The sequence below is a fragment of the Hydra vulgaris genome, chromosome 15 (genome assembly GCF_038396675.1).
Source record: "Hydra vulgaris chromosome 15, alternate assembly HydraT2T_AEP".
Lineage (NCBI taxonomy): Eukaryota > Metazoa > Cnidaria > Hydrozoa > Anthoathecata > Hydridae > Hydra > Hydra vulgaris.
The window spans coordinates 24,227,415-24,241,173 of record NC_088934.1 but is presented as its reverse complement, the minus strand read 5'-3'; the positions used below and the strand labels follow the sequence as shown (position 1 = coordinate 24,241,173).

Below are 13,759 nucleotides of genomic sequence, written 5' to 3'. Positions count from 1 at the left end.
TTGGAAAAATACAACAGGCATCGTTACCCTAACCTGAGCAGTTTTGTGCAGACAATTCTGTGTGTACCTGTCACTTCTGTTCCTTGTGAAAGACTGTTTAGTTCATCAGGGTACATTGTCAACAAACTGCGATCTTGTCTACTTCCAGAAAACGTTAACGTTCTCGTTTGTTTACATGACTGGCTAAAGTGATGCCTACTTGTACTTGTCAATTAAACTGAATACAGTATAGCAGGCATTAAGTGTCTTGTTTGTTAATGTTTGTGAATACTGTAGTTAGTTAACGTTTACCAATAACAACTTCACCTCACCAGTGGTGAAAAGCAGGTTATTCTGTCGACTTCAGAATTAATCGAAATTAATCGATTAAAATTTTAGACAATTAATCGAACAAAAAAAAAATTAATCAGTACCAGCCCTAATATATATATATATATATATATATATATATATATATATATATATATATATATATATATATATATATATATATATATATATATATATATATATATATATATATGTATATATATATATATATATATATGCATGCATATATATATTCTTTTAGTAAAGGCTTTAAATTTACCAATTGTGGTAAAAAAATGGCTCCTAACAACTCTTTGTTTTGAAAATAACAAAATCAAGTAAGCTTTATGTAAAAACCATTAAATTTAATTTAGAAAACTAGCTAAATTTTGTGATAAGAGAATTTAAAGACCGGAAAAAGGTTTTAAATTTTGTTCCCATGTTTTATGTGTATATATATATATATATATATATATATATATATATATATATATATATATATATATATATATATATATATATATATATATATATATGTATATATATATATATATATATATATATATATATATATATATATATATATATATATATATATATATATATATATATATATATATATATATATATATATATATACATACATATATATATGAATTTCTGTTCTACAAAAAATACAATAATTTTGTTATTTTCAGGTCAAACCTTTAAGATTGCTGTAAAAATTAAAATTTTACGCAGTAGCATGATCACGTTAGCACTGGAATAACATTTCTTATGAAATTATACAAATTTTTTAAAATGCTGTTTTATAAGTACTTTTTATTGTACTTATTTAAAGAAGTTCTATGAAAAAAAAAAAAGATTATCAATCAATTATTCCTTCATATTCCAATTATTTTTTGAAGCGAAGTGTAGAATATACTTTCTAGATAATAGATTTGCTCTAATGTATCCGTCTCTTCTTATTTCTCCAGATACAGCTGCAGCTGCTTTTGTAACAAATTGAAATTGTCTTTCTACAATTGAATCAATATTTACATATTTCGTATTGCATTTTCAATAAAATCATCAATTAACCCTTTAAACATAGCCGGTGGAGTCCTTGGAAGTTCCTCCCAATTTACAAGACTATAGTAATCAACTGCGTCAAATTTTAGAAAAAGAATTTTGAATTTTCTTACTTCTGTAGAATTTGAAACTGTGCATTGCTTTGCAAATTTATTTCTTCGAGCTGCTAATTTTCTTATTTCTATTTGTTCATCCATCAACATTAATATCAAAATATTTTCTAGGTGACCATAATATGCATTTCTTTGAATGCATTTATGAACCATAAGTCGATCAATTTCAGAATGGAAACGAGAGAATTGAATTAAGCGCCAGAAGTGTTTTGCCCCCATGTAACATTGAGGCTCCAGTTTTATAAAGAACCACACTGGTGTATAAACTCGAAAAATGTAACTAGTAAGTATTACAAGCTCGGTAGACGGAGAAGTGCTTGCAATATACAAACGAAGGATTCGATTTTCTGTTGCCAGCCATCGAGAATGAACCAATGGACCAGGCTTTTTATTTTCTAGGATTTCTTTCACCTTACCTATTTTTATTGCCTAGCACATGTTATAAAGATACTGTTCATCTTTGCTAATACTATTTTTCACAATCTCATGTAGAAGGTTCGGTAAGCTATTTTGTCTGACATTAAATTGACAATTTGCATCTCGTGACAATTTGCAAGTGCTTTCCCAATGTTGCCGCTAAACGCAGTAGGTCCTGAAGTAGTGCCATCTAAATGTAATACTAAATTTCTAAATAATAATTCATTAAAATGGAACATACACATTAACCATTAAACTGGATATCCCAAATGCAGTTCCATCAATCTTATTACACCATTGTTCACACCAGTATTTACGCTAGCTCCATCAGCATCAATGCTAACACATTATCAAGTGATATTTTGTTTTCATCAAAAAAATCTAAAATAGCATTCTTGATATTTGTTGATGATGCACTTGATGGAGAAACACAACCAAGAAAATTGGAATGAGGTTCTTCAGTTAATGCTTTTTAAAAAAAAAACTGCTTTTACTAGACGAAAAAAAATTATAGTATTTCTGTCTATTTGTGCTTCTTTCAAATGCTTTGGTTAATAAAAAAGTTTTTTCCTTATCGAAAGGATTAATAACCATATCTCTCTCATTTCTTTGATCCATTAAAAACTTATGCTCAAGTACTGTCACTTTTGATATTCTTGGGCATGCGCAATTATTTAAATTAAGACAATGACATGCTGCAATGTCAAACAAAACTAAACATTTGATCTTAGCAACTTCCAGTAACTTTTAACTCTAATAGTGGTTGCTTGCAGCTTTGTTGGACGCAAAGATGTTAAAAAAAAAAATTGTTAAAAGAAGTTAAAAAAAATGCAAAGATGTTAAAAAAAAAAATTGTTACTGCTGAAGTCTTTGATTTGCCTTTTCTTTTAAGAACCATTCTCAAAATCTTGTGCAAAGATTCTACTTTCTGCTGCACTCTTCGCATTGTAACAGTTGGAATACCAGTCAATCAAATGTTCATAACATTTTTAAAAACTCTAAAAACTATTGCGCTTGACTTGGTAGTCCAAGGAAGTTATAATTTAACAAAAAAATAGTTCTGCATGACTTCCTTAACAGTTGGAAGTTTGCGAGTAGTAAGTTCACATTCGATGCCATAAACTGTACAAGTAAGCTGTATTCTTGTAACAGCCATAGTTTGCCACAGAAATCAAAATATTTTTAATTTTCTAAATATAAACTTAGTTTTATTGCAAAACAAAATTCTAGAAATAGATTTAAATTCAATAAATTATATACAGATGGATAATTTGATATATATGTGAATATTGGTATGATACAACAATCTTTACATACCAATGGTATACTAATCTTTATATACTAATAAATAGTAAATTCTTCTACAATTTTTTAAAAATAAATAATTTTAAAAAAGTGTTAGTCATAATCACTGCAAGGTAATAAATAGTAAATTACTGAGTAATTAAAAACGATAAAAAAAGCCTAAAAATCCCTAAAATAAATAAATAATAATAATTTACAAAAGTGCTAGTTTGAATCACTGAATAGATAATTAGAAGGTGGTTTTATAAATCCAGCTATAATTTTATTTCGGAAAACATTGAAAAAATTATGATCAAATACCAATACTTAAATACCAATAAAAAGTCTGAAAATCCACAAAATAAGTCCCCTAATGGAAAAAAAAGCGAAAAAAAACTTGATTACTATTCTATTTTTGTTATATCATCAAATAGTAACAATTTATCACAACTTAAAATTTAATAATTTTAGAACAAAAATTACTAAGTAATTTAAAAACAATAAAAAAAGCCTAAAAAAGCACAAATATGGTAAAATAATGTCTTTTAGCAACAAATGAAGACGTTACGTTTTTTTTCCTATTTAACTTACATTGTTCATGAGCAACAATTTATCAAAGTTAAACTTTATAACTAAATTACTAAGTAATTAAATAATGATAAAAAGTATACAAATATACAAATATGGTGATTTAAGGGGGCCTTAAATCACCATATTTGTATATTTTTAATAAAAAATTTTTAAGGATCTATCCTAATATATATATATATATATATATATATATATATATATATATATATATATATATATATATATATATATATATATACACACACACACATATATATATGTATTTGTGTGTGTGCTTATATATATATATATATATATATATATATAATATATATATATATATATATATATATATATATATATATATATATATATATATATATATATATATATATATATATATATATATATATATATATATATATATATATATATATATATGCTCTGTCTGATTGAGTCAAGTCCTCTTTAACTTAAAACTAAAACACCTAAAAAAATTAAACATAAAACCATAACTTAACTTTTTCAATCTATCTTTTACAAATATTTGTGGCCTTTAAAGTAACTTTTCATTAGTTGAATCTTACCTCTTGCAAAGTTAACCAAACTTACTCTTTGTGAGATTAATTTAAATTCAGCTAATTTGGATCTCAGTATTGATGGCTGTTATCCTTCGATATGTAAAGACTCTTTAATATGCATAGCAGCAAGTTTGGCCTGGACTTATACTTACCCATTGATTCTATTTACTTCACCTATTTGCTGTGAAATCAGGTTTGAATCCTTTGATTATTCATTTAGGAACTCTCCACTCATTTAGCACCTCTCCACTCAATTAACACCTCTTCACTCAATCTGTTTTTTCCTTATTGTTTTTATTCTTCTCAAGAAACTTGATCACTTTTTTAGATGTAATTTCTAATCTAATTGACCAAGCCTTTTCTCTTTATCCATCAGTCAATATTGTTGTTATTGGTGACATTAATGCTGATCACACTGAGTGCTGAGCCTAAAGCCCATACCTTCTGTATTTAACAATCTTTTACTCAGATAGTTAACTTTGTGACTCATTTTTCAGAAAACAATAATCACTTCACATTTGCTCCTTGGCTTGTGTCTTGTCTCTGTCCCAATATTAAACATCTGTTTAATATTGCAAAAAAGCAATGTAATTAAGTATGATCTGAAGGTAAGCTCTATTATTCTCAGTTTACTAAACATTAAATCTTATCACAAGGGATATTTGCACTTGACATGATAAAAGCTTTCGATAAAGTTTGGCATGCTGGTCTTTTCCGTGAGTTTGTTTTGTATGGTGTCATGGAAAAATTTTTGAGATCATTAAATCATTTTTTCCTAACTACAGTATTTAAGTGATCTTTGAAGGTCAACACTCTCCTTCATTTCCAGTAACTAACTGGGGTACCACAAGGTTTTCAAGGTATTGGTATTTATTGTTTCTTATCTACATTATTAATATTCCTGACAATCTGAATATGTCTCTATTTGTTAACAACTCAACTTTATACTCCTGTCATGAAAAAAAGTCTTTACTTTTCGATCGTTACAACAGGCAGGCAATCTTGAAACTGATTTCCCTTCTGTAACAGCTTGAGTTTGTAGTAGGTTGTGAATTTTAACTCTAACAAAACTCAGTTATTTACTGCAAACAACTATCGCAAAATTGTTGACATTCCTATATTTATAAATGGCAACTCAGTCAATGAGCCCTCTACTTTACGTCTTCTGGGATTATCATTTACTTACTGACCTCTAATGGAAATCATATCTGCAATCCATTGTAAAGTTAGCATCTGCTAAGGTTGCTTCTCTTTATCATGCTCATCATTTTCTTACTCCTAATTCCATTCTACACCTTTATAAACATCTTGTTTGTCCCTGTATGAAATACTAATATTAATCCAGATATAGCAATAACTGTCATATTGGTGTTGGTATATCATACTCTCCCATCTTCATGTTTTCCTGACTCATAAAACTTTCAATATTTCAAGTTTTTAAGATTATAATAATAAATAAACTTTAATTTATCAATATATTATTACTTACCGAGATATAAAGTGTTTTGTTTTTTCCATCAACCCATGATGTAATAGATGGGGAAAGTAATTGTCTGTAAAAAAAAAAAAAATTATTGTTTTTTAGTGTAAACAGATTGTCAATAAAATGATAAACACTTTATAAACTACATTTTTTATATTATTAAATATATTATTATTAAAACATTTTTACTTTTTTGTCAAATTTTACGATCTTTGCAGTTGATTGCAAATCTTACACTTTTTGATGATGGTACTTGTAGTTCTTCTTAAACAAAGATTTTAAAGGAAGTAACAGAGAAAAATGGTGTAAGCCTGTTTAAATATTTTAAACATGTGACTATAGTTGAAATCCAAAAGTTTTAGTGCTCTTTGAAATTCAAAATAAAAAAATTATTCTAAATTATATAAAAGGAATATCTCTTACAGTTCAGATTTTATTTACCTTTTATTATTGTTTTTATTTTTATTTTTAGTATTGTATATATAACTTTTAATATTTTAGAACAAAATTTAGAAATATGGTTGAATGTTCAATAGAAATTACAAGTTAAACTTCAATTTAATTATTAGATTCTGAAGAAGTTGAGATAAAATTTATTTTAAATAAACAGGTTGTAAGTGTTTCTATTTTCAACACCGCAAGACTTTTAAAAAACTAACAGTAGCAACTATCTGGAATATAACTCACATCCCTATGCAACTAGAACATTGTATCATATCAAAATTGGAAAAACTTAAAACATAAAAAATGGATTAAGATGAAAAAATGCTAACAGAAAGTACTATTTGCTTAATGAATAGTACTATTTATTAAACAAATAATAAGTTAGTAATAGTAATTTGTAAAACTCTTTATGCTTGGAACACATAAAGAATTATACAAAAATTTGAAATAGTAATAGAACATAGAAGATTTAGTGACAAAGAACTCCACAATTTTTTTGGATTGTTTGAAAATCTTGACTGAATTTCTTTAAACTGATCCAGAAATAAGGAAGCTTAACAATGATTATAAAACTGCCTGAAAAATTCTTTATCATCTAAAAGTTGTAAACATTAATGCAGAAAAGTGGAATTGCTTTGATTGAAGAGTACAATTCTATTAATATATAAAATTAAACAAAGAAAATCAAAAGCAATATCTCCTTTAAATAATACATGATCATAGGTGCAAGTTCCCAGAAAAAAAGAACAAAGCAAAGCAAAATAAACTTATCAATTTCTGAGTTTGTTTGACTTTTGTGAATGATATGTAATTATTCATAGATAATAATATGTTCATAGATGTTTTTAACTTTTTAGTGTTTTAATCCTAATTATAAATTGACATGTTTTTTAATACTTATTGGAGCACAAATGAAAGTGAAGAGAGAAAAACACGGCTAGAAAATATTAATGAATTTAGTCAATTAAATATTACTAATAGAGAATCTGTTTCTTTCGCTAAAAAAAAAATCAAAATGGTTGTAGCTTTTAGCTAATGTGGCCATTAGCTAAAAACTACCACCATCATAATGATACTTTAAGAGACCTTAAGTTCCTTTTAACTGCCATAAATTTAAAATTATAAAAAATAATTTAATATGCAAAAATTAAATAACAATTAGTGTATATAAAAAGTTAATTAAAAAATATCAAATTATTTTTATATTATCATATAAACTTTTGAAAAAAAACTTACAATCTAGGATGTTGTTTAAGCAGAGTAATCATGTTTTGAAGGTTGGTATTGATATCAACACTAAGAGGAATAGGTTTATGACTGCAAGCGGAGCAATCATCCTGAAACAAAAATTTATTAGCGAGATATAATTTTGTCAATATTTGTTATAATAAGGCTAAACTAGTCTAGGCTAAACTAGGCTAAAATATACCTTTTTTTCAGCCTCAAATGTGTATGTATAAACGCCTTGACCGTCATTGAAATTAATGTAATTATTTATATGATTGTAGCAACTAAAAAAAAATTTTGATTAAAGATAAATGAGCTCAATGCAAAGATGATTATGCTTATTTCAAATCATTAGAAAACATAAATATCATAATATAATTATTTTTTATTTAAAAAAATTATTCTCAAAATTAAAAATCTCTGAAATTGAAAAAAAAATTATTCAAAACTAAAATTGCGAGACATACTCAAAGTAACAGAATGTCAAAATTTTAAAGATATAAAATAAATAACTTTTTTTCATTAAATAATTTTTGCTTAAATTAAAAGCATTATTTTTTTTAAAAATAAAACTTAAAAACTTACAAAGTAATTAGCTTCAAAACTTCTGTAGCACAAATTGCTAAAATAAAATTCCCAAAAATAATTTGAACTTTTAAAGCTAATGCACAAGTAAATACAAAAATAAGTTGACTTATGAAATTGACTTGCATATGAAAATAAGTTGACCTTGAAAAACTCTCAACAAAGTTTAAAGAGAGGTAGTGTGGTGACTTTTAAGGTATTGAAGAATGGATAAAGAAGAATGGATAGTAACAATTATAATGAGTATGTATAAACCACAACAGCATTCAAAACAAAAGATGGGGAAAAAAATGATACTAAAGAAAAAGTTGTTGAGAATCAGAGTTCAGTGCTTAAATTTTGGCTTTTCATTGTTTTAAAAGCTCCCTTTAAAGAGTTCAGTATAGCCTTATCATGGAAGCAATTCTATGGAGATGTTTTATGCTTGATTGCTAAGATAAAAGAGTAATTAAGAGTTTAGCATTGGAAAAATGGAATAGAAGGAAAAGGGCTTAGGTATACTTAGATATACATTAACAAAACAAAGCTTATGCATTGTAAAGAATATGATAATAAAGTACCGGGAAGTAGAGGAGTGTGTAAGAAGAGAGTTTGAGCAAACTCTATTGTTTGTACAATTTTGAAGTAATGTATTTATAAAAGATGCAATGGTATATAGTGGGTGGACCTGATAGGGTGTATTAACAAAGTATTTTTGGGTTATTTGGGCATCTAGAAGGTAAAGTTCCAAACGATTACATATCAGTATCTAGAGAGTTAAAAGTTTTAGGAAAAAAGATAGTGGCAGAGGTAGTTAAAGATAATATGAATAAACTTCAGATAAGGAAAGTAGATGCCCAAGATTGGGTGTATTGAAATGGCATTATAAGAAACATCTAACCAATGCATGTTAGAATGGATAATGATGATTATTATTAAGATGATAATATGTACATACTTTATATATATATATATATATATATATATATATATATATATATATATATATATATATATATATATATATATATATATAAACTTAAAAAAAAATTTTAAACCTGCAATTACAGCATTTGTTGAGGCAACAGCTGGTATTATGTGTTTCACAACACCTTGTGTGAGTCTAAAGGTTAAACCATGTATACCATATTGCCTTGCACGAATAGATGCTTTGTCATAAATCCATTGTATGTGAGAAGTATCATCACCATCAACACAAATATCTTTCACAAAAACAAACAATATTAATGAAATCAAATTAATATTGATCTAAAGATAGTAACAACCCAAGAAGAATAAACATAAATGTTTCTCTTACCAAATGCACTAATGACACAACTTTAAACATGGTTTTTTTCAAATATTATATATGGTTTATAATACATATTTTTGAAACAACTTATAAAGAAGTAAATTATTAACAATAAACTATTATAATTGTGAATAATAATTAAAATTTAAGACAAAATAAAGAACAGCAATTATGATAATTGTGAGCTTTTTTACTCATAAATCACTTTATTTCTAGTTTTTTAATGTTTAATGTCAAAAACATTTAATAATTTTTAAAATTTTGCAGAGTATTTTAACTTTTTCAATTTTAAAATTTCATTAACAATAATAATAATAAATTTGTAAGTAGTTTATTGTTTAACTATAATGTTTGGTTTTACTATGTATAATATGAAGTGTTTCATAAAAAATAAAGTTTGTGTATCTAAAGCACCATCCTATAATTTTAAAATTTTACTGTTCATAAAAAATCTAAAACAAAAATCATATCATTTAAAAAGGAAATTAATAAAAAGATATTACAATTATTAGAAAGTAACCCACCATAATCAGCATCACCTTACCTTACCAAAGTAACCCACCATAATCAGCATCACCTTACCAAACCACCACAATTATCATCAATGTTACAAAACCACCATTATTATTATCATATTGAAAAACCTCCATTATTATAACCATATTAAAAACTAGCATAATTATCATCACTTTACAAAACCACCATTATTATCATGTTACAAAACCACCATTATTATCATGTTACAAAACCACCATAATTATCATGTTACAAAACCACCATAGTTATCATGTTACAAAACCACCAAAATTATCATAACAATACAAAACTATATAATACATATAGCAAAATGCTGCTATTATTTTCAAGTCCTTTTTAAATTTAGAAATGATTTTTTTGCTATTTTTAAGTCCTTTTAAAATCTTTTTTTCATTACTTATTAACTTTGAAAAACATTTATCATTTATCGAAAAGCACATTTAATAATATGTTATTCACTGATTTTGTCACCATCATCTTATTTTACAAAGCACATAATACTTATATTGTAAAAAAAAATATTATGCAGGTCAGTCTCTTAAACAAATAAGAGAAATTAGAATGGATTTCAATTGATTGAATGCACACATTAGTCACAAGGCATCACTCTTAGCCAAAAGAGCTACGACCCCGTAATGGTGTAGAATGATGTACTATGAAGTGAGATTTTAAATCTGAGCACATATTCAGCAAGCGCTCATAAATCCATTTTTTTTACATCTTACACCCATGAATTTTATGAGCTTTATATTATGAATTTGTGAGCTTTATATTATGAATTTGTTACACTAACGACATTTACATACTTTCATGTTACACAGGTGATTATCAGTTTTCAATTAATTATCTAGAGTTTAGATCATAAATAGTACCACATTTATTAGCCTATTTTTTCTTTTTATATTGCCCGAACTATCATTTATTATCATTTTACCTAATATTTTGTTATCTACTTATTTTATTTTACTGTTTTTGTATAGTGCGATAATTTTAGCCATAGTTAAACCAGCGGATTTATATTGACTTGCTTACTCATAGACCATTGTTTTATCATTTGCTTAAGATGACTAGAGCGTGAGTTGTTGTTCACCCTATTCCTGAGTCCTAAAATTTTATTCCCCCTACAAAATAGTCTTTACATTCATTTATGATTCTTACCCAATGACACCATCTACAATCTACTTTTATTTTCACATCTCCCAGGTCTTCGTAACTGGAAGGCTCCGTTGGTCACTTTTTGCGATCATTGTATCGCATAATCAATAAATATATTCTTTGTGGCTGGTGAGCCCCAACTTTTTCCTATGCACACCATAATGACAAAACAAACATTAGGCTATCACGCTGGATATGGTCACGGTGCTCAATAACCTAATGATTAACACATCATATCAGCGCTTGCTGACTATGTGCTCAGATCTAAAATCTCACTTCATAGCACATCATTCCACACCAGTACGGGGCATTAGCTCTTTTGGCTAAGAGTGATGACTTGTGGCCTATGGTCTTAATGTGTGCATTCAATCAATTGAAATCCATTCTGTAGGCCTTACGCCTGGCTCTGATGTGCTAGCCCATAAGAGCAAGGAGTGAGTGTGTTTAGCTTTCTATTCACCCGATTTGAAAGTGAACGAAAACATAATGAGACCATGCTAGATGACCAAACGGTACATACTAATGCACTAAACCATCACACCTGTAGACATCAACAGTCTCTAAAATCAGTATATCAAATATTTGTTCTTTGTTAAATATGATCTACACACAGAGTGACTAGAGTGTTAGTTGTTTCTCTCCTTGCCCCCTGAGCATCTAACTTCGTTCTTCAGCTTCACAAAAGTCTTACCACTTATTTTATGTTCTCTTATGACTTTTATTTTTTATTCCACAACATTTACTAACTGATTTTATTATCACACCTCCCAGGTCTACGTAACTGGACAGCTACGTTAGTCAATTTTTGCGATCATTGTGTCGCATAACCAAATAATACTTTTATTGCAAAAAAAAAATTATGCAGGTCAGTCTCTTAAACAAATAAGAGAAATTCGATCAGCATTTCAAATTTTCAAAACTATCCAATAAATTTATTTCTGGCTTGTGATTTTATTGATTGTTTAAAGGATGCTGCTTAAACTTGACTTTTAAATCTTCTTTCTATGTCTTACCAATATTCAGACAAAGTCTGATTATAATACAACATCTGTAGTTTACAAGGTCTGTAAACCATTTTACAATTGTCTAAAAATTTTGCAGTCATTTATTATAATTAAATTTAAATGTACTTTTTATTGTAAAATGTATTCAAATAAAATGTAAAATATTTATTCAAAAATATTCATTCACCTCCAAATGGTTTTTCATTTCCCCATTGTAATGTTCTTACATACTCAATACAATGTTCAGGAAGACGTGGTGTTTCTGCAATGGTGCACATTGGGTAGTTTATCTGTATAAATTTTTAACATGCTATATGGCACAATATTATTGAAGCAAGCAAAGTCTGTATATATATATATATATATATATATATATATATATATATATATATATATATATATATATATATATATTAGTGATGTACTGATTAATCGGCCACTTTTTGCACAATCAGAATTGATATCGGCATAAGCCATTTTATTGTTAATTTACTGATTTTCCAACCAATGCATGATTAAAATACTAAAATGCCATCGGCATTTTAGTATTTTTATCATGCCTTATGATCATATTTAAATATTTTTATCATGCCTTATGATAATAATTAAATAATAAATAAAAAAACTTTATGCATTATTTAGAATTTTTTTGAGAAAAAAAATTTACACGATTTAAAGTTGTATGGTTTTATATTTTCAAAATTTTAATAATTAGGTAATTCATCAGTATCAGCATTGGCCTTTAAACATTAATTGGCAGCAGTATAGGCATCAGCCACAAGTGTGTCATTGGTACATCACTAATATATATATATATATATATATATATATATATATATATATATATATATATATATATATATATATATATATATATACATATATATATATATATATATATATATATATATATATATATATATATATATATATATATATATATATATGTATAAATTTGTTAAAAAGATTTTAAATTTGTTAACAATGTGTAGTAAAAAAGTAGTAAAAAGCTAATTAACACATTTAAAACAACTTTAAAGCAACATCAAAAATGCAAAATCAAAAAATAAGTCAAAACAAAAAAACATTCTTGAGCATGGAAACATTTTTGGTTGAATTATTATTCTCATTTTTATTTAAAAAAACCCTTGAAAAAAAGTGACTCAAAAATGTATTTGAGTCAAATACATTTTTGAAATTTTTTGAGTTGTAAAAACCTTCCTCTTTTGTACTATATGTTCTAATAATATGCTCTAGTAATACGTTCTAGTAATATGTTCTAGTAATATGTTCTAGTAATATGTTCTAGTAATATGTTCTACTAATATGTTCTAGTAATATGTTCTAGTAATATGTTCTAGTAATATGTTCTAGCAATATGTTCTAGTAATATGTTCTAGTAATATGTTCTAGTAATATGCTTTAGTAATATGATCTAGTAGTATGTTCTAGTAACATGTTCTAATAATATGTTCTAGTAATATGCTTTAGTAACATGTTCTAGTAATACGTTCTAGTAATATGCTTTAGTAATATGATCTAGTAGTATGTTCTAGTAATATGTTTTAGTAATATGTTCTAGTAATATGTTCTAGTTACATGTTCTAGTAATATGTTCTAATAACATGTTCTAGCAATATGTTCTAGTAATATGCTTTAGTAATATGTTCTAGTAATATGTTCTAGTA

At 26.4% G+C, this 13,759-nt stretch overlaps 1 protein-coding gene across 2 annotated transcripts in view; it reads right to left on the bottom strand.

Annotated features, from left to right (window-relative positions):
- The window catches only part of LOC136092201 (NEDD8-activating enzyme E1 catalytic subunit-like), a 72,023-nt gene that overhangs the window by 8,019 nt on the left and 50,245 nt on the right, over positions 1–13,759 (bottom strand). For both annotated transcript variants that reach the window (XM_065819950.1, XM_065819949.1), the window contains exons 11-16: positions 12,259–12,361; positions 9,122–9,286; positions 8,085–8,121; positions 7,702–7,783; positions 7,509–7,609; positions 5,835–5,898 (exon numbers count right to left, since the gene is read on the bottom strand). In XM_065819950.1, the coding sequence (XP_065676022.1) occupies positions 5,835–5,898; positions 7,509–7,609; positions 7,702–7,783; positions 8,085–8,121; positions 9,122–9,286; positions 12,259–12,361 (552 nt within the window). The remainder of the gene's footprint in view (positions 1–5,834; positions 5,899–7,508; positions 7,610–7,701; positions 7,784–8,084; positions 8,122–9,121; positions 9,287–12,258; positions 12,362–13,759) is intronic.